The sequence below is a fragment of the Budorcas taxicolor genome, chromosome 1, assembly GCF_023091745.1.
Source record: "Budorcas taxicolor isolate Tak-1 chromosome 1, Takin1.1, whole genome shotgun sequence".
Classification (NCBI taxonomy): Eukaryota; Metazoa; Chordata; class Mammalia; order Artiodactyla; family Bovidae; genus Budorcas; species Budorcas taxicolor.
In genome coordinates, this window is record NC_068910.1 from 103066962 (window position 1) to 103081981 (window position 15020).

The 15020-nt window shown below is 37.7% G+C and overlaps 1 protein-coding gene across 1 annotated transcript in view; it reads left to right on the forward strand.

Moving 5' to 3' along the window:
* Positions 1-448: 448 nt before the first annotated feature.
* The window catches only part of ARL13B (ADP ribosylation factor like GTPase 13B), a 77956-nt gene continuing 63384 nt past the window's right edge, over positions 449-15020 (forward strand). The window contains exon 1 of the mRNA XM_052643417.1: positions 449-568. Coding sequence (XP_052499377.1) covers positions 510-568 — 59 coding nt within the window. The 5' untranslated portion in view covers positions 449-509. The remainder of the gene's footprint in view (positions 569-15020) is intronic.

Sequence of the window (15020 nt, forward strand, 5' to 3'; positions counted from 1 at the left end):
CGTTGCCTAGCTACGAGAACCGCCTGCCCCCCTCCCCCTCCCCTTCTCTCTTCAAGCCACTCCCCCTTCTCCCTCCCAGCCCCGGTGGGGGCGGGGAGCCGGACCTCTTCAGCCACTGAGAGCGCCTCGCGACGGGCCATCCAACGGTGATTGGAGAAGTGTAAGGGCGGTGCTTGGGGCGGCCTTTCCGCGCCTGGGGGTAACGTCAGCACGTTGACGCGGGGGTTTTCTCTGGCAGCTGGAGAAGCCTGTCGGGGTTCGTGTAGCTGCGCCTTTGATCCCCACTGCGTGGGCGAGGAGCGAGGTTTTCCGCTCGCCTGTAGGCGCGGTTGTTGGGCTTGGTTTTGAGAGTGACGGCCCTCACCCTCCTCCCGGCCTCTCCTCCAGGCCCGTTCTCCTCTGGGCCTCCTCGGAGCGGCGGCGGCGTCCCCGAGGACTCGGCCCAGGAGGACTAGCGGCCCATCTCTGCTCCGGGCTCGGATGGGAGGCGGCGGGAGGAGCGGCCTGGGATGTTCAGTCTGATGGCCAATTGCTGCAACTGGTTCAAGCGGTGGCGGGAGCCCGTCAGGTAGGCTGGAGCCAGTTGGCCAGGTGCCTTCCTAGGGGAGGGGGCCAGCTGCGCCCCCAGGAAGGGGCGCCGCCTCTCCTCGGCCCTCCAGCTCGAGTCTCTCACAGGCCGCTAGGGATGCTTTCGCCCTCAGTTTGATTTATCTCCTCAGGGAGCGATAGGAGGACGTAGCCTTTCTGTGTAGTTGCAGTTAAGTTCTAATCCGTAATACTTATTGTTGTTATAGTTTAAATGGGTCCTAATTTCTTAAAAAGTTGTGGGTTTTGTGTGTGTGTGTGTGTGGAATTGGAGTCTATCCGTTGTGTATTTTTCCTCTGAAACTTTTGTAATGGGATTTTTTTAAAAAAAATAGGGCATTATAAGATATTTTTCATAAAGTCCACAAACACCTTCCCACTACACACACTGTTTTGTTTGAGGACTTGGACTTGAAATCTTTCTCCACTACTTAATAATTATATGACTTTCCCACTTTTGGCTCCACCCTCCTCGTGTTAAAAGAGGGTGATAATATCTGTGCTCTAGGAGTGTTGAGTTAAATGAGAATAACTGATGGAAGGTGTTCTTAACTGTAGTGTAGCTTCAGTTTTTACATGAAATCTAGTTAAGCCCTTTAGTTGAAAAAGTCTGCTTTTTAACATTTCGTTTTAAATGCTAAATGTATTAATATTTAGAGCCCGCTACTTGATATTCATTCATTTATTGAGAAAATACCACGTGCCAGGCACTGTGCTAGGAAGAAGTCAGTGAAAATGATGTTTTTAAAATTGAGCTACTCAACCTATAAAGAAACCTTGAGTTTGTCTTTATAAATAATGTTTTTTAAATAATTCTACTTTAGAATTAAGCCAAGGGTAATTTGTAGCAAAAGTTTTGGGTTTTTAAAAAACATTAATGTTAATGTTAAAACATTAACATTTCAAATACGTATTTGCCATAAAGATGAACTATTCTTTAAAGAATGAAAAGCTATACGTATAAGGAAAAATAAATGTGTGTATTTGGAGATTTGTCTTAAATGAAACTTTTGAATTCTCCCATTATTAACTCTTAAACAAATGTGAATCATATAAGTGATATGATCAAAGATGTGTTGGGTGTGTAGACTGATTTAATTTGTTTTCAACATATTCTGGTCTGATTGCAGTCTCTACTAAGCCTGGAGGACGTGTCTGGTTTTTAAAAAATATATTTTATTTTTCTAAGAAAGCACAGTAGTAGCATGTGTCCTTTTAACTAAAAACATTCAAAAACCTTTCACTGCAAATAAGTTTTCAATTTAATTCATTATTCTTTGTGTTTGCTCCTCTCAGTAGCTGTAATGTAATAATCTTTGGGATGATTAAAGAAAGTGCAGAGTTCAGAGAACAGAGAATGTATTGATTTCTGAGTAGAAAACATAATTGGATTGGATTTGATTAATAAAGCAAATTGAAATTTAACCCTATAACTCAGTTTATTTTTTTAAATAAATAGTAGTATCAAGATCTGTGCTGTCCAATAGGGTAGTGATAGCTGCATTTGACTGTTGAGCATTTGAAATGTGGCTAGTCAGAATTGAGATGCTGCTGTCTATGGGGTCGCACAGAGTCGGACACGCCGGAGGCGACTTAGCAGCAGCAGCAGCAGCAGCAGCAGCAGGGCTTCCCAGGTGGCTCAGTGGTAAAGAATCTGCCTGCTCAAGCAGGAGACACCAGTTCAATCCCTGGGGGGGGGAAGATCCCTTGAGAAGGAAATTACCACCTGCTCCGGTACTCTTGCCTGGGAAATCCCATGGACATAGGAGCCTGGGGGCAGTAGTCAATGGGGTTGCGAAAGAGTTAGACACCGTGGAGCACGCATGCATGCAAAGTGTATAATACAAAGTAGATTTTGAAGATTTATTATACAGGAAGGAAAAAGGTAAATATCACTCCTTTTTTTTTTTAAATGTGATTACATGACCTTTCACGTTCTATTTTCATTTTTAAAAATTCAGTTACTAGAAAATCTAGCCTTATATATATGGCTTGCACTATATTTTTTTATTGGACCTCATTAATCTAGATCATGGCCTAATATGAAGGACATGAATAAAATCTCTCAATGTTGGATAGAGCTGACTGTCATATAACGTAAAAATAAATGAGTTATACCTGTGTTTTAAGTACCCTGTTTGTTGATGCCTGGTTCATAATAATGGCTGAGTAAATATTTGCAAAGTATTCTATGTAGTTTGATTACTCCTTTGCAAATCCGTAAGGAAACAATACTAGCAGGTAGTCCAGTTGCCAGAACAAACGGAAGATGAGCAAGCTGATTGTAAAAATATATCCAATTTTGTGGCTTTATGATATATTGCTCTGTAGTTTTTATGTTTTAGGCTATACTGCTCCTTATTGAGATTCCCCTTTATGTTTATATTTTATGAAGATATGTTTGCAAATGTGAGGAGTGAATGTGTGTAAGAGAGAAGATAATCATTAATACACTCTATTCTGAGGTTTCTTTGCTGACTTTGCATGCACCCTTTGTATTTACCTATTTGTCCTTACTTAGATACTCTCCCAACAAGCATATTATTCTGGAGATTGGAACCAGGGATTAGATTGCATAGTCAGAATGTGTGGATAGGACCAAGGCAGGAGTCAGAGGTCAAGTGTTCAAGCACCAGTCTAGGACAGGAGTCAGACCAGAATGCCAGGGAATTCAGGAATACCATATGTACTATTGTTAACCACCAGAGAGAACCTAAACGTAAGCTCTGCTGCTCCATAAAGTTAACCTTGAATAGACTGAAAGCTAGACTCATCATTAAGTGACTTTCTCCTGTAGAATCAGTTTTTTTTTTTTTTTTTTTTTAAGTTTTTGAGTTCGTGATACAGTGATCAGAGCTAAGAGATTAACACTGGTACAGTGCTATTAACTAAATTATAGGTTTTATTCTGAGTTCACTTGTTTTAACACCTAATGCTTTTTTTTTTTTTTCCTGCCCAGGATCTAATCAAGGATTCCACATTGTTTTGTTGTGTTTCTGTTCTCTCTCAGTTTGTGATAGTTCCTGTTTTTTCTTGTCTTTCATTGCCTTGAGACTTTGAAGAGTACTTCTCAATTGTTTTGTAAAATATCCCTCACATTGACATTGTTTTCTTGTGATTTGATAAAAGTGTTGCTGCATAATTGGGTAAAGGAATACCATGGAGGTGAAATGTCCTTTTCAGTACATTATATCAAGGGGTACCTGATTTTGATATGTCTTATTACTGGTACTGTTAACCTTAATCACTGAGTTATGGTAGTGTCTACCAGATTTCTCAATGTAGTGTTTTGAGTCATACAAGTTTTCATCTGAATCCTAGGAGTGTTGCCACTTTTCCCCCTAGTCAAGTGTGCGTAATTTTTGTCTTGCAACATTTTAAGAAAGAAAATTTATGCAAGTACCTGATGCTTTGCACATAGTAGTCAGTCAGTAAATAATAACTCTGATCTTAGGAGATAAATGCTGATTAGTAGGTTACTTTCCTTAATTCTGGACGAGGAAATGGCAACCCACTCCAGTACTCTTGCGTGGGACATCCCATGGACAGAGGAGTCTGTGGGCTACAGTCCATGAGGTTGCAAGAGCTGGACATGACTTAGCGACTAAACTATCACTTACTCAATTCATTTTGCACTTTTCAGCATAAATACCCTTCCCTTCCTCTCTTTCTGTTAGTAGAAGGGTTCTTTTTCCAAAGCTAGTTCTAGGAATAAATTAATTCTGTTTATTCCATTTCTTCCCATTTCCTGGTGAAGCTCAGTCATTCAGCATTCAGCCAGAGATCACAGAAGGAAATTCTTGGATGTAAGATTAAACTTAAATTTTTATCCCAAGATTTATTGTCCAGTTTGATCATCAAAAATACAAAATCTTTCTCTTTTGTCTTCAGAGCTTTGCTTCTGTTCTTTGCTTAGTATATAAACATACATAAGCCTCTCTTACCTAAAAAATAAACCAAATGAAATGTTTCCTAATGTTGCTATAAAAATTGTTAACTTAGTAACTTAAGCTTATTAGCCTGCAGTTCTGAGATCAAAGCTCTAAAATGGATCAGCAGGGTTGCTTGTTTACCTTCTGGAGGCTCTAGGGGAGAATATTTTTCTTTGCCTTTTCCAGCCAAAAAAGAGGCTGCCTACATTCTTGGCTTGTGATGCCCTTCCACCATCTTCAAAGCCAACATCATGACATCTTCTGTCTTCTGTGATCTCCTCTTCCTTTTTCTAAGTAAGGAGCCTTGTGATTACATCGGGCCTACCTAAATATTCCAAGATAGGCTCCTCATCTGAGATCCTTAGCTTAATCACATCTACAAAGTTTCTTTTATCAGGTAAGTTAGCACAGTCACAGGCTTGGGGAATTAGAATGTGGACATCTTTAGGAGCTTGTTGTTCTGTGTCTGCCATTCTAAACAATCTTTTGCCTGAAGCCACTATCCTTTCTCCTTCCCTTTACTCCAGACTTAACACCTGACCTCATATGACTGGTACTTTCTCAGTTTCCTCCCCTCTCATGCATTCTTGAACTTCGTGCATTACCCAGACCCTTCAGTTTTTCTTGCTACACAAGATGTTGTCTGGTTATTAAATCCAGTGGATACTTTTCAATCTTTTGACATCAAATAACACTTAAGATCACTCTCTTCTTGGGAATTCTCTGATTTATTTTTCTTAATTTTTTTTAACCTTTCTATTTAACCTATTTCCTTTTCTGTCTCTTTTTGCCAGTTAGTCTTTCTTCACCTGATTCCTGAGTTTCCTCCAGGTTCTGTCTTCGACTCTCTTTTCTTCTACGTATGCTCTTTTTATGATCAGTCTCACAAGATGGGACTTGAGCTACCATGTCACCGTTGACTCTCAAGTCCTTATTTCCCACCCAAAGACTTAACCACCACTTGAAGACTTACATATCCAGTTACCATAGAATATTCAATAGCAGCACATCCAGAAGTGAACTTTACATCTTCTTTCGTGTTGAATTGCTTCTGCCTTCTTACCCAGCTCAGAAGCCGAGAGTAATCCTGGGTACCTCTTTGTGCTTTGTTATCTCAAATCATCAAGTCCTTTGGTTTCTTCTTACTGAATACCACTTGTGTGTTTTGCACTCTTTCAGCTTTTCCATACCATCGCTCCATTTAAAATAAGGCTTCCATTATTTCTCTCCCAGATCTCTTTGACAGACTTTCCACTATTCCCCTCAGATTTATCCTCCCCACTGTCAATAGTCTTTTTAGTATGCAACTGATTTTAAACCTTGAGTCTTTCCTAATTGCCTTCAGGATCACATCCAAACTTATTACTTAGAGGATACCTGTGACTTGACCTGAGCCTGGCTATATGAACTCATCATAAGCCATTCTTTTTCTTCCTGTCATTCCAGATTTGGAGTAATTAAATTTTTTAGTTCCTGCGTTCCTGCCTGAATGCCCTTCTTCTTTTTTATTTTTTTGACTATTCCTCATCGTGCTTAAATCTCACTTGGGAGATTCTTTCCTTCAGGAAATTTTCTTTGCATTCCAGCTAGATTCTTTACCTTGCATTGTGTTTGCTAAGTAACCCCCTGTATTGATCTGTACTTATCCATGTATTGTAATGTTTATTCACCTTCCCTAGTCATCTAGGATGTCTCCTGGACAGGAGGTGGTGTTATTTAAAAACATCTAAAAGTAATATGTGTTTATTGTTTTTGAAAGTAATATATTTATTACTTTATTGTAGTTTATTGTAGAACCTTGAAGGCACAGTTAAGCAGAATGGGGCAAATTTAAGTTAACTCACAATCTCATCTGCCAGAGATGACCACTTTGCATTTTGGTGTAGAATTTCTTATATACATGTAAATATTTTTAAACAGTAGTGAGATAATGGAGTGCTGTTTCACAGCTTTTTATTTATTTATCTTGCCTTAATGCATAGTTAACATCATTTTGTATCATTGCATATTTTTTGTTCAACATCTTTTTGTTAATAATAGCAGAGTAATGTGTTGTATTAATTCACCAATGTGTGTTTAATCATTCCAGTTATTAAATATTTAGAATGTTTAAAATGTTGTACTATTTCAAAAATGCCTTGGTGAGCATCCTTATATAAATGTTTTTGGATTGGGATTCTAGATCAAATGATAGAAAAAGTTTAAGGTGTATTATATATATTGCCAAATTACTCTTCAGACAGGCTTATTGTTTTTTTTTTTTTAAAACCAATTTCTATTCCTACCACCAGGGTGTAAGAGTGCTGTTTTCCTCAAAAAAAAATAAGAGCTGTCACTTCTTCATTTTTCTAGGTTAAGGTGGATATGTTAGTTTCTATTTTCTTGATTACTTCCCCATGGATATTTGTACTTCTTTTGAGAATTTCTCACAGTTTCCCTTTGCTTTTTTACTATTGGGAGAGTTTCATTTTCTTATTGCTATTTCTATGGGAGATTTTAAGTGTTTATTACTAGTAACCCTTTCTCTCTAATACACATCACGGATATTTTTCTTTTGTTATGTTTTTAATTTTTTGGTAGTTTTTGAAGTATAAAAATTAAACTTTTAAAATTCCAATGTATCATTCTTTCAGTGTAATATATAGAAAATTCATCATCCCTCCAAGATTATATTCACTTATAATTTTTTCTAGTACTTTATGTTTTAATTTAATTTTTAACGTTTGACTCTCTTGAAATTTATTTTGTGTATAGGGAGCAGCCTTTTTCCGGAACACAAGCCACTGTTGTTGTTACTCAGTTACCAGGTTGTGTCTGACTCTCTGCGACCCCAGTGAACGACAGCGCGCCATGCTTCCCTGTCCTTCACCTTCTCCTTGAGCTTGCTCAAACTCATGTGCATTGAGTTAGTGATGCCATCGGACCTTCTTATCCTGACTCCCCCTTCTTCTCTTGCCATCCCAGCAAGGCCTTTTTCAGTGAGTTGGCAGCCAAAGTATTAGAGCTTCAGCTTCAGCATCAGTCCTTCCAATGTATATTCAGGTTGATCTCCTTTAGGAATGACTGGTTTGATCTCCTTGTAGTCCACGGGACTCTGAAGAATCTTCTCCAATACCACAGTTCAAAAGCTTCTGTTCTTTGGCGTTCACCCTCCTTTCTCTCACATCTGTACATGACTACTGGAAAAACTGAAGCTTTGACTAGATGGACTTTTGTTGGACTTTTGTTGGCAGAGACCTAATGTCTCTGCTTTTTAATACCCTGTCTAGGTTTGTCATAGCTTTTCTTCTAAGAAGCAAGCGTCTTTTAATTTCATGGCTGCAGTCACCATCCACAGTGATTTTGGAGCCCAAGAAAATAAAATCTGTCGCTGTTTGCACTTTTTCCCCATCTCTTTGGCATGAAGTGGTGGGATTGGATGCCACCATCTTCGTTTTTTGATGCTGAGTTTGAAGCCAGCTTTTTCACTCTTCCCTCACCTTAATCAAGAGGCTCTTTAGTTCCTCTTGGCTTTTTGCCATTAAAGTGGTACCATTTCCATGTCTGAATTTATGATATTTCTCCTGGCAATCTTGATTCCAGCTTGTGATTCATCCAGCTGAGCATTTTGCATGATGTACTCTGCATAGAAGTTAAATAAGCGGAGTGACAATATACAGCCTTGATATACCCCTTTCCCAATATTGAAGCAGTCTGTTGTCCCATATCCAGTACTAACTGTTGCTGCTTGTCCTACATACAGGTTTCTCAGGAGGCAGGTAAGGTGATCTGATATTCCCATCTCTTTAAGAATTTCCCACAGTTTGCTGTGAACCACACAGTCAAAGGCTTTAGCATAGTCAATGAAGCAGAAGTAGATTTTTTTTTAAATTCCCTTTGCTTTTTCTGTGATTCAGCGACTGTTGGCAATTTGATCTCTGGTTCCTCTGCCTTTTCTAAATTCAGTTTGTATATCTGGAAATTCTTGATTCATGTACTGCTGAAGCCTACCTTGAAGGATTTTGAGCATAATCTTGCTAGCATGTGAAATGAGTGCAGTTGTACGGTAATTTGAACATTCTTTGGCATTGCCTTTCTTTGGGATTGGAATGAAAACTGACCTTTTCCAGTCCTGTGGCCACTTCCATGGTTCTCAGTAAATATCTGGACCCTGTCAACAGGTCCTCACTCTTACATATTGTCATCTACATATTCAGAACTCCAATTATTTATACCAAGTAGCATCTAGTTGCTGAAATATTACATATAATGTGATAAAATATGCCACGTGCTCAGTTGTTCAGTCGGTTCTGTTTGCAGCTCCCTAGACGTTAGCCCACCAGGCACTCTGTCTGTGGAGTTTTCCAGGTGAGAATACTAGTTTGGGTTACCATTTTGTATTCCAGGGGATTTTCCCGATCTAGGGATCAAACCTGCATTGGCAGGTGGATTCTTTACCACTGCGCTACCTAGGAAGCCCTGTGATAGAATATGTAAGAGTTTAAAGATGATTTCTAAGATTCCTAGCAAGGACTGCAAGCAGAATTTTGGAAAGGGTGTAATTTTATTTGGGTCTTGAAGAAATTTGTGATTCCTGTATTTTCCCTGAGCATGATTTCAGGAGTAGCCCACCTAGAGAGGCAGAAAATTAGCATCAGTTTAAAGGAAGCAATTTTGGCAGCAAGAATTATGTAATATAATTTGAAATAGTAAAAAATCTTTTGCAATATTTAAACAAAAAGAAAAATGTAATCAGTACTCATGTGCTTGCCTCCCAAGGTTTTACTGATATTAACCTTTGGTCATCAGATGTAAGTTTTTTTCCTGAAGAAATGGATAAATCTTTGAAGTTTCTGCACCCTATTTGTCTCTTAGAACTTCCCACTAGCTGCAAGTAGTTTCTTACTCATCTGTGTTTTTCATTGTCACAAGTCAGCCTACCAAAGCTTTGCTGCAAATTTATTAGTAAATTGTTATTCATCATGCCCACATTAAAAGAGGAGACTCAAATGTCACGCTAAGCAATGTGACTTGTTGCTTTCTGTGTATCAGCGTTGTATCTGGTAAAACATGCCGTGATGTGGTATGTTATCTCTGCTAGGGGAAGCAGTACCCTATAAACCATCTTTCTTGGTCTAAGTTAATGTAACTGTAAATCCTAGACTATTTATGGAAATTGCTGATTCTTATTTCTTAAGTAAGCTGTACATGCAGATTAGCAAGGATTATCTGATGTGTCATGGCAAAACTGGAACTTCTTACATTTCTTTTTTATCCCCTTACAGCTTCTTGTTTATTCATAGTAGGAATCTCAGAATTTTAGGAGAGAAAAGGATCTGGAGATATTCTGATTCTACCTCTTTGTATTTTAGTTTTAGTTTTTATTTTTGATTTAAAAAAATAGTCTTTATTTTTAGGTCAATTTTAGGTTTACAGAAAAACCAAGCAGAAAGTGCAGTGAGTTCCCTTACACCCTCCCTCCTCCTAGTTTCTGCTTTTACTAACATTTTGCATTAGTGGGGTAGGTATATTTGTTACAATCGATGAACAGATAGTGACATATCATTAACTAAAGTCCACAGTTTACACTATTCCTTTATGTTGAGGTTTTATTTTTTATATTGATATTTTAGAAATGAACAAGCAGACAATAAGAATTTCACTTGATCAAGCTTCAAAGGTAGCATATGACCCCAAGTTTGGTCCCATTTTTAGTACTTCATAAATTTAGATAGTGATTTTGGTGTAGTATTATCTTGACCTATACAATCTGAATTAAAATACCAGAAAATAGTAATTATAAAATAATAGAAAAATAGAATCACAGCATAAATAAATGGTTTGGTAAGTTTTTTCATTTCATTAATTCTTTTTGTAGTAGGTTTTTTGTTTTCTCACACATACATCATAAGGCAGTATTTCCAAGTCCCTTTTCATACGTATTTGTTATTTGCTAATTGTTCCATGTAGTTTTAAATATTTTAAGTAATAAATACCAGTTCTGTTGTGTTAAATTTTGCTTTAGTTTTCTCAGTGTTCTATTTTAACTTGCACAACATTTTTGAAGTTAGAAATATCTTTTATATAATTACCTTATTTGAAGTATTGTCTTCCTTAGTTGACAGATGAGGAAGTTTAGAGTTGTACATGTTCAAAAAAATGTTCAAAAAATTGTAATAATACTATTCAGAAACGATTCAGAATTCACATGTTTTCTAAGTTCAAAATGCTAATATAATATGACTTATATTTCTGGCATATTAATTTGTTTATCTTTTATATAAAAAGGGCCCTGAGATATAATGTATATAAAACTCTTTGGCTCTCTTAATCCCTACTTTTTTTTTTTAACTCAGAATTATTTTAGTTTTAAAAATATTTCTCACTGTTAATTATTGTGTTGAAACCACAGCATGTAGATCTACTCAGAAAACTTTGATTTAATATAAGAAAATAGGTAATTTTAATTACATTCTCTAACATTGAGCTGTTACTTTGATTTGAAGATTTATATAAATTGAATCCATTACAGTACAGTCTCAACTTAAAGTTGTATGTTTTAATTTTACTTATGTTTACTTATCCAGTAAAGTGAAAGTCGCTCAGTCCTGTCTGACTCTTTGTGACCCCATGGACTAGTCCATGGAATTCTCCAGACCAGAATACTGGAGTGGGTAGCCTTTCCCTTCTCCAGGTGATCTTCCCAACCCAGAAATTGAACCCACGTCTCTCGCATTGCAGGTGGATTCTTTACCAGCTGAGCCACAAGGGAAGCCCAAGAATACTGGAGTGGGCAGCCTATCCCTTCTCCAGCGGATCTTCCTGACCCAGGAATCAAACTGGGGTCTCCTGTGTTGCAGGAGGATTCTTTACCAACTGAGCCCAGGGAAGAGAGGGATCAGAAGCCCAGGGATCAGAAAATACGTTTATATTGTTTCATTCAGTAAAAGTACAAGGTGTATGCTCAGCACATTTGATCTTGGTGTTGCACAGTTAAGACAAGTTCTAGTTGAGAAGACTGAATTAAAAGTTACATGAGAAAGTTAAGGTTTGTTTGCTGTGATAACATGCCTGGTCAAGAAGACCTAGGAAGTTCCCAGCCTTAAAGGCCTGCTGGGGAGCGACAGAAGAGGAGGCTGGAAGAGTTTGGACTTGATTCTGTTTAAGGATTTTAAACAGAAAAATGTCATTGTTAGCTTTTTCATTAACATCATAGTTAGGTTTTATTAACAGCATGCAGCTCATTACCTTAGTTAATCTACGTGATACTAGGTTTAATCTACCTTGTCTTAGCTCCAACAAGTAGGTTATGATTGTGATACACTGAAACGTGGGGAAAAAATATTTTGATGAAAATGAGCCAGACAACCTGCCTATCTGGTGTATATCTGTGTGTGTGTATGTATACATATGAATGTGGGTAAATTTTAGGATAAACAAGATGGTTCCAGTTGCCCTTTAATAATTGTTTTTATGAATCATTGTATTTAAACTTCCCATAGAAACTGCTGTTAACTAACTAGCACTGTAACTTTGGGTAACTTTGATCTTCTCTACTTTCAGGGATGGTGTGAAAATAGATGATAGGGTAAAATAGCTTTGAACTATCAAGACACATTATGAAATAAATTCAAAGCATTGGTATTGTAGGGTTTGTGAAAAGCTGAGAGCATTTGTTTCTGAGATACTTAATTGATGGCAGTTACCAAAAAGATTCCTTTATTTTGCAGAACTCTGTAGTGTTTGATATTGTTCGTCTCTTAACCCTTCAGGAAACTGTTCCCATCCCAGCATCATTATTGGTCTCAATTCTTTCTGGCTGCAATTGTAAGAGTTCCTTCAAAGGTTCTTAGGGTTCCGTGTCCCCTGTCCCCTAGCTCTTTCTTCTGTGCTCTTCCATCTATTCCCGTAGTTTTAATTAGCATGTATAATAATCTCATTATCTTGGTCCATATCTTTCCTCCAGCTTCAGACTTCAGTGTGAGACACGCACTTCTGTCAACATATGCAAAACTGAACCCCTTAATCCTCCTCTGTTACTTAATCCCTTTCCATCTCTCTGGATTTAGCGACTCTCATTTTGTAGACTCCGTGTCTTGGATTTTATGCTGTAGTAATAGGTTGAGGTATAGGTTGAGCACTTACCGTGTGTCACAGGCATTGTGCACTTTACTTGCATGTCTTACGTAATTTCACCATATCCTATGGGATGGATATTTTTATTATCCCATTTTACCGATCAAATTCTGAGAAGTTAAATAATGTGTCCGGGTCATATAGCTTGGAAATGACAGTTCTGGGGCTTGAACAGAGGTTGCTCTAAAACCAAGTTTATGACTATATATCAGAATACCCATTATCCCTATTGGGATACTTATTACTAGTACAAGCATACTGCACTTCTTACAATAGAGTCCTTTCCTTATCAGCCTTTCTGGTTTGGTGTATAATTCAAGACTCAGTGATAGCTGTAATAAGAGCAAAGTGATCACTTCGAGCTTCTGGGAAGTTCATGTTGTTAACTATTTAATGATACTTCTTAACTAGAAGTATGTTAAGTTCCCTTTAGATTCAATACATTGTTGTATTGAGTTGTGGTGTGTATGCATGTTCTCCTTTTGTTTAAGGCTGCTTTCCAGAGGTGTGTTCTTAATTGCCTGGATTTAGCGACTCAGCACTCAGTTCTTACGTTCACGGTGTGGTGTCTCAGGCAGTGTTCTTAGTCTAGAACCTCTTCATGCTTCCTCCTGTTCTCATCTTCCTGTTCCTTGGCAAACTTCTGTATTTTAAGAACTTAGCTGAGGCATCATCATCTTGTGTAAGAAGTTTCCCAGATGTTCTCCTGTATCTCTAGAATGAAGTCTTCTGCTCTGTATTCCCTGAGAATCTTGTGTATATGGATAAGGATTTTAAACTTTCATAGTGTCACAATGTACAAATATTTGTTCACATTTTAGTCACTGTCATTAGAAGAGAAGCACTCTGGGATAGAAACCATGTCTCAGGCATTTGCTCAGGCTTTTTTGTGTCTGTAGTACTCAAATGCCTAGTCTACTTTTATTAATTACAACTGTCTAGCTCAGTGACAAAATGTTGGCTTTTATTGCTGCTGTCAACTTTCAAGACGATATGAACCTAAGAACACTGTATATTATTTTTTCAGTTGAAGAGCTAATGTATTTGATCAGTAATCAGAAGACAGTCTTTTATTTCTCTGTTGTTATATAGCATCACAGCCAAATTGTTTGCAATCAATGATTATTTCTCATATTTTAAAAAGCTATAATGACATGTACATTTTGGTGTATGTTAGATTGAACATATTCAGTGTTTAAAAGTTCCATAGAATTGTGAGTGATAGTTGAATGTTAGCCTTTTAAACCCATTCTGTTCTGAAAGTATAAGTTTAATGCATTGCTGTCAGGCATGGCAGTAATTCGTGCTGTGATTTTCATTTGTCCTGCTAGTGTTATATTTTTCATTAAGGCTTTAATTACCTCAGATATTTAATTAAAGCCTTGTTTTCAAGTATATGGCATAATGATCTTAAATAATGACTATGTACTTGCAGGGATAGTCAACATAAAAATATAAATCCAGAAAGACTTATTTCGTGCAGTTTCAGCATGATTATAATTTTTCGAAGTAATTTTCACGTTTGAAGAACTTTTTTTGTTTGAATCTAATATTCTGTTTTAAAAAGAAAGCATTTAAGATAGAATCTAACAACTTTCCTTGGTAACTGCTTTAAGAACAATGTTTCGGAACGTATTAGTTCACTTTAGTTTAGTAGCTCAGTGGTGTCCACTGTTTGGGATCCCACAGACGGCAGCACCAACTCCTGAAGCCTGCTCAAACTCATGTCCATCGAGTTGGTGATGCCATCTAACCATCTCATCCTCTGCCGTCCGCTTCTCCTGCCTTCAATCTTTCCCAGCACCAGGGTCTTTTCAAGTGAGTCACTTTTTTCCCATCAAATACCCAAAGTATTGGATCTTCAGCTTCAACATCAGTCCTTCCATTGAATATTCAGGACTGATTTCCTTTAGGATTGACTGGCTGGATCTCCTTGCAGTCCAAGGGACTCTCAAGAGTCTTCTCCAACACTGCAGTTCAAAAACATCAGTTCTTCTGCGCTCAGCTTTCTTTATAGTCCAACTCTCACATTGATACACGACTACAGGAAAAAACATAACTTTGACCACAAGGACCTTTGTTGGCAAAGTAATGTCTCTGCTTTTTAATATGCTGTCTAGGTTGGTCATAGCTTTTCTTCCGAGAAGCAAGTATCTTTTAATTTCATGGCTAGAGTCACCATCTGCAGTGATTTTGGAGCCCAAGAAAATAAAGTCTGACACTGTTTCCACTGTTTCCCCATCTATTTACCATGAAGTGATGAGACCAGATGTCATGATCTTAGCTTTCTGAACGTTGTGTTTTAAGCTGACTTTTTCACTCTTCTCCTTCACTTTCATCAAGAGGCTCTTTAGTTCTTCTTTGCTTTCTGCTATAAGGGTGGTATCA